The 6,000-nt window shown below is 43.5% G+C and overlaps 1 protein-coding gene across 1 annotated transcript in view; it reads right to left on the bottom strand.

Annotated features, from left to right (window-relative positions):
- Positions 1-2,503: 2,503 nt before the first annotated feature.
- The window catches only part of dok4 (docking protein 4), a 54,295-nt gene continuing 50,798 nt past the window's right edge, over positions 2,504-6,000 (bottom strand). The window contains exons 8-10 of the mRNA XM_068731967.1: positions 4,973-5,111; positions 3,779-3,893; positions 2,504-3,171 (exon numbers count right to left, since the gene is read on the bottom strand). Coding sequence (XP_068588068.1) covers positions 3,026-3,171; positions 3,779-3,893; positions 4,973-5,111 — 400 coding nt within the window. The 3' untranslated portion in view covers positions 2,504-3,025. The remainder of the gene's footprint in view (positions 3,172-3,778; positions 3,894-4,972; positions 5,112-6,000) is intronic.

The raw sequence follows: 6,000 nt of genomic DNA, 5'->3' as shown, positions 1-6,000 counted from the left end.
CGTCCAATGATAGCACAGTCCACGTGGTGCTATTAAGGCACCGTGCAGTCCCGGTCCACGCAGCACTCAGTGCAACACACCGGGCCGTACCGACGTTCATCCCATGGCAGCCATTTGGAAATTGTCACTCTTGGGGTGAGAAACTCAGACTTGAACATCATTCAAAGATTCCTCACTAAAAATCTACCGAGTCTACCCAGGAAGCTTTGTAACAAGATCAAGGCTTTGCACACTGCCTCCATGAGTGGCCATCCGGAATATATATACATATATATATACATATATATATGTATATATATATATATATGTATATGTATATATATATAATACCTTGGTGGTTTAAAGGTGCAATCTGTAAGATCTGGCCCACCCAGTCCAAACAAATAGGTGGCAGCATTTCTCCTCTACTACTGGGTCGATGCAGTCTAAGTTTAAGTTCCTCTGTTATTGAAAAATAAATGCCAGCTTTGTGTTTACTGTGCCACTAACCAGGAGCTGTACGGTCTGTGTGCGCTTTGGTGGTTTGTTTGATTAAATCCATAGTGCAGAGTTGCAGAGTTGTAGCAACTGTAATTTGGTGGACTGCCCGAACGAACCCCCCGCCGGATCAGCAAACATTCTGTTGCCCCGGTTACACAAGTTAGACCCAGCGCTCATCTGGGCTTTGTGCTGGTTGAATGCGAGGTAACTGCTAGCTGAAGGTGTGAGTGATCGACAAGCCCTTGGGGCAGCTCCTCTTCTTCGTCCTCTCATGTTGGGCCGAGGGCAGACTGGAGGCTACGGTGGCTCACTGTCGCCCCTCGAGGTACAAGTGGTATTACAAGATGGGACGGACCGGGGCGAGCTGGTTAGCGTGCTCATTTCAGCAGATACAGTTGTGGTCAAAAGTTTACATACACTTGTAAAGAACATAATGTCATGGCTCTCTTGAGTTTCCAGTTATTTCTACAACTCTGATTTTTCTCTGATAGAGTGATTGGAACAGATACTTCTTTGTCACAAAAAACATTCATGAAGTTTGGTTCTTTCATGACTTTATTATGGGTTAACAGAAAAAGTGACAAAATCTGCTGGGTCAAAAATATACATACAGCAACATGAATTAGCAATTTTGGTGACTTAGAAAGTTGTGTCAATGAAATGAGCTTCATAGCATGGCCTCTTAACTTCTTGTGAGTGATTATGAGTGACTACAGCCGGTGACTTCTCTGAGGCCATTTAAATAGGGCTCATTGGATACAAACGCCCACAAACGCTACAATGGGAAAGTCAAAGGAGCTCAGCATGGATCTGAAAAAGCGAATCATTGACTTGAACAAGTCAGGAAAGTCACTTAGAGCCATTTCAAAGCAGCTGCAGGTCCCAAGAGCAACAGTGCAAACAATTGTTTGTAAGTATAAAGTGCATGGCACTGTTTTGTCACTGCCACGATCAGGAAGAAAACGCAAGCTATCACCTGCTGCTGAGAGAAAATTGGTCTGGAGGGTGAAGAGTCAACCGAGAACCACCAAAAAGCAGATCTGCCAAGAATTAGAAGCTGCTGGAACACAGGTGTCAGTGTCCACAGTCAAGCGTGTTTTGCATCTCCATGGACTGAGAGGCTGCCGTGCAAGAAGGAAGCCCTCGCTCCAAAAGCGGCACCTTAAGGCTCGACTGAAGTTTGCTGCTGATCACGTGGACAAAGATAAGACCTTCTGGAGGAAAGTTCTGTGGTCAGACGAAACAAAAATCGAGCTGTTTGGCCACAATGCCCAGCAATATGTTTGGAGGAGAAAAGGTGAGGCCTTTAACCCCAAGAACACCATGCCTACCGTCAAGCACGGTGGTGGTAGTATTATGCTGTGGGGCTGTTTTGCTGCCAATGGAACTGGTGCTTTACAGAGAGTAAATGGGATAATGAAGAAGGAGGATTACCTTCAAATTCTTCAAGATAACCTAAAATCATCAGCCCGAAGGTTGGGTCTTGGGCGCAGTTGGGTGTTCCAACAGGACAATGACCCCAAACACACATCAAAAGTGGTAATGGAATGGCTAAATCAGGCTAGAATTAGGGTTTTAGAATGGCCTTCCCAAAGTCCTGACTTAAATCCCATTGAGAACATGTGGACAATGCTGAAGAAACAAGTCCATGTCAGAAAGCCATCAAATTTAACTGAACTGCACCAATTCTGTCAAGAGGAGTGGTCAAAGATTCAACGAGAAGCTTGCCAGAAGCTTGTGGATGGCTACCAAAAGCGCCTAATAGAAGTGAAAATGGCCAAGGGACATGTAACCAAATATTAGCACTGCTGTATGTATATTTTTGACCCAGCAGATTTGATCACTTTTTCTGTTAACCCATAATAAAGTCATGAAAGAACCAAACTTCATGAATGTTTTTTGTGACAAAGAAGTATCTGTTCCAATCACTCTATCAGAGAAAAATCAGAGTTGTAGAAATAACTGGAAACTCAAGAGAGCCATGACATTATGTTCTTTACAAGTGTATGTAAACTTTTGACCACAACTGTATCTCTGCAACGCAATACATAGACGTATTTGCACACAACGTCACCTCACCTTTTTCCTACACATTGCACATTTAACCAGTAGGCAATACATGAGTTTCTCACCCCGAGTGTGGAAAAACGTCAAATACCCCCCCGCCTCCTGTGGAATTGTAGGAGCTGCAGTCATGTAAGGAAGCTCAATCTCCTTGCAGTCTGTCGCTGGATTTAGTTTTCACTTCCTGCATTCAGCATGGTCTGTTGGCCAGTGTCAGTCCTGCCTACACCATCTCCTGTGAGGTGTGACGTTGGGCTGTAAAACTTAAATAAGGAGGGGACCGTGTGCGTTTCTTTCAGTGTGTGTGTGTGTGTGTGTGTGTGTGTGTGTGTGTGTGAATTGTGTGGGCCTGCATGCATGTATGCACATGTGTTTTATTTGTCTCTGCATCTTTTTCAACGTCCGTACCTTCTTACGTGTGTGTGTGTGTGTGTGTGTGTGTGTGTGTGTGTGTGTGTGTGTGTGTGTGTGTGTGTGCGTGTCACTGTCTAGGGTAGGTGGGGTAGTGTGTCGTTAATTGTGTGTGTATGTGCGGCTGGGACTGTGCATGTGCGTTTGCCAGGGGCAGCGTGGCGTGATGGTCCGGTGGCAGGCGGGTGGACAGCAGGTCGTCCTCTGCAGCATCACCTACAGAGAGAGGACAAACACGGCTTTTACTTTGGAGGCTGCTGGTGCTGTAGCTGTGTTTTTATCACTTTGGACATAACAAGGACAGCTGTTTCCCCCTACTTTCTAGTTCTGCTAAGCTAAGCTAACCCTCTCCTGACTCCAGCTATGTACTTAACACTCAGACATGAGATTGATATTACCCACTCTCAGAAAAATAACAATTTAATTTAATTAAGTCTGATAGATTAATTGTTCTCTTTTTTAATGATAGCTACAGGGTTTTACTCAACTCAAACAAAAGGACCTTCTTTTCCTTCTATGAGAAGCTGTGAATCACATCACTGGTCAGAATCACCTGTTAATCTAAAGTAGTACACACTCTGCTTTACTGGAATTGAAAGTTGTATTTCAGTTTCTATCTCAACCGTGACCAGATTTAAAAGTATAAACACAAGGTTTTCTTTTTCTGATTTTGGCGTGTTTAACCTCTACTCTCGCCATGTTGGTGGCAGCAGGTTTGTTTGGAGCCATGACATAAGGGTCGTGCTTTTGAACTCTACATAGTCTGTAATAAGCCTACATAAGAAAAGGAATAGATCAAGAAGTTGTCTGAGTAAGGGCCTACCGCTGCCATCCATGCCGGTCTGGTTTCCAGTGATGTGGTGCCAGTAGACGGATCGGGGCAGGATGGCGGTGGGGGTGCATGGGTAGGAGCCGGGCTCTGAACCCATAGACATCAACTGGGAGTCATAAACATAGGACACAACTTCAGGAATTAAAAAAGTCATTTCAATCAAGTATGAGATGGAAGTATGAGCACTGATGGAGATAATGGCTGTCTGACGGCAAGGTAAAACGGTGAGAATATTCTCAATATAGAACACTCTATTAAAAAAACCTCTTAAACTGGTACTGATTTATTTAGGTGTCTAAAAATATATTGTGCTGCCCCCGTACTTAGCATTACTTTGATCCCGTCTGTTTCTCGGCCGTCATGTTCTGTGGGTAAAAGCCGGACATGATAAGTGTCTCAAACAAAGTCCTCTTTGGTAGAGAGCTGCACAGCGTTATGGATACAACTCGCTGCAGCGACAGGATGCAGATGTAACATTAGGGACATTACCCGCCCAGGTCAGATCAACAATTAGTTCAACACTTTTGCTCACTATACTATTATAGAACTTTTTTAAAAGCTTGTCACTACATTGGAATCAGAATGTGGTGTATCAGTGCATAACATAAACATAGTAAGAGAAAATGACATTCAAAATAAAATGTAAACGCAAATATCAAACATCAATATAGAACAGAAGACTATGATACTATTAAAAATGGTTTGGTTATGATACATATTCATTTAGTTATGAATGGCTGGCGATAACCTGTATTGGAGTAGATTTGCTCAGTAAGCATAATCTGTCATTTTAAATTTCTCGGTACATACTGTATGTTTTATTATTATTTTATTTGTTTGTGTTTGTGAAGGATGAAAATCTTTGTTTAATTTCACCATTTGTGTATGTTCATTTCCTGATTTGTTCTGTTTTGTTGTTTCAAAATAAAACCCCGGTAATCCTTATAATCATAGCTGGATTGGCCTGTTTGGGGCGAAACGTTGTTCTCGGGACCCTGTTGAACATATTATTATGATGAAGCTGACATGGTGATCGTGTTCAGTTAGCGATACACATCCAGCAGACACAGAGCAACCTTAGCGTTCATTAGAGTCGTACTTCTAACCACCTGATAGATGTAAGAACATTATTCACTCTCTTTTAGCTCTGTCTTGGTCTCCACCACCCTCTAGCCAGGCTCTCACCCTGCTGTTCTTCTCCATCTCCAGCAAGACCTTCTTGTGCTGCTCTGCAATAGCCAGCGTAGAGGAATGGACCCTCTGGTAGATCTGCTCTCCCTCTCTGGTCTGGAAGGTGTAGAGGCCTTCACCGCTGTCACACATCCTACACATAACAGCAAGATTAGTGTGAAGCTAGTGTGCAATACAGCTCAGCACAGAATGGCCAATGCAGTATACTGGAGCATTGTCTGGAAAACCTTGATAAGCTCCTCCTCTCTACACTCAATAGAAGTGATTCAGTGTCCCCTGACACAAGTGTAATAGAAACACAGAAGCATTGTCAGTTTTAAACCCGTTCCACATCGTGTCCCAAACTCATTTTTATAAAGAAATGCAAATGGAACCGAGTTCCCTTGATTGTAGTTCATTTGGGTAAGATCAAAGAAAGACAGGATCCATTGTTTGCTTTTAGTCGGTGTTCACTCCGAGTTATTACGAACTGATGAACTAGGGATGCACCGATCCAACCTTTTCAGTCCCGATGACGATACCGGGGCTTTGGAATCGGTCAACACTGAGTACCGATCCCATACCATTGAAATGTGACCAATAAATACATATATATAAAATAATGGTATAATGGCCTATTGCCACCGATATCAGAACGATATTCGATATCTTTAAAATAAACAGAACCTCAGTCACAAGTTGGCTAATCTCGGAACCCATCGGTCTGAAGACGATCTAGCCTTCGGGGCGAAGGCCGGATATCTGGACCAAGACTTCCTCTTCCATGCACCGGTCCAATTATGCAACTTGAGATACGAGAATGTAGAATTGAGAGACAACGTTTCACAAGCAGTCGGTTTAAGCTAATAAAAAGATAAATCGTCACTAGGCAACAGCTGGTGGGCTCAGAGCTTGCATTTCTCTGTTTACCTGCATGCTACCCAACCCGCTCCAACGCGACCGGTCAACACTCCTCGGATGACAAACGCACTACAAACCGGAACCAAAACACCTCCGATTCCCAAAGTGGACCGACGGGTAAC

The sequence above is a fragment of the Cebidichthys violaceus genome, unplaced genomic scaffold, assembly GCF_023349555.1.
Source record: "Cebidichthys violaceus isolate CVI_PGR_0920_01 unplaced genomic scaffold, fCebVio1.0.p SCAF_105, whole genome shotgun sequence".
Taxonomy (NCBI): domain Eukaryota; kingdom Metazoa; phylum Chordata; class Actinopteri; order Perciformes; family Stichaeidae; genus Cebidichthys; species Cebidichthys violaceus.
This window is presented reverse-complemented; position numbering and strand designations above follow the sequence as displayed.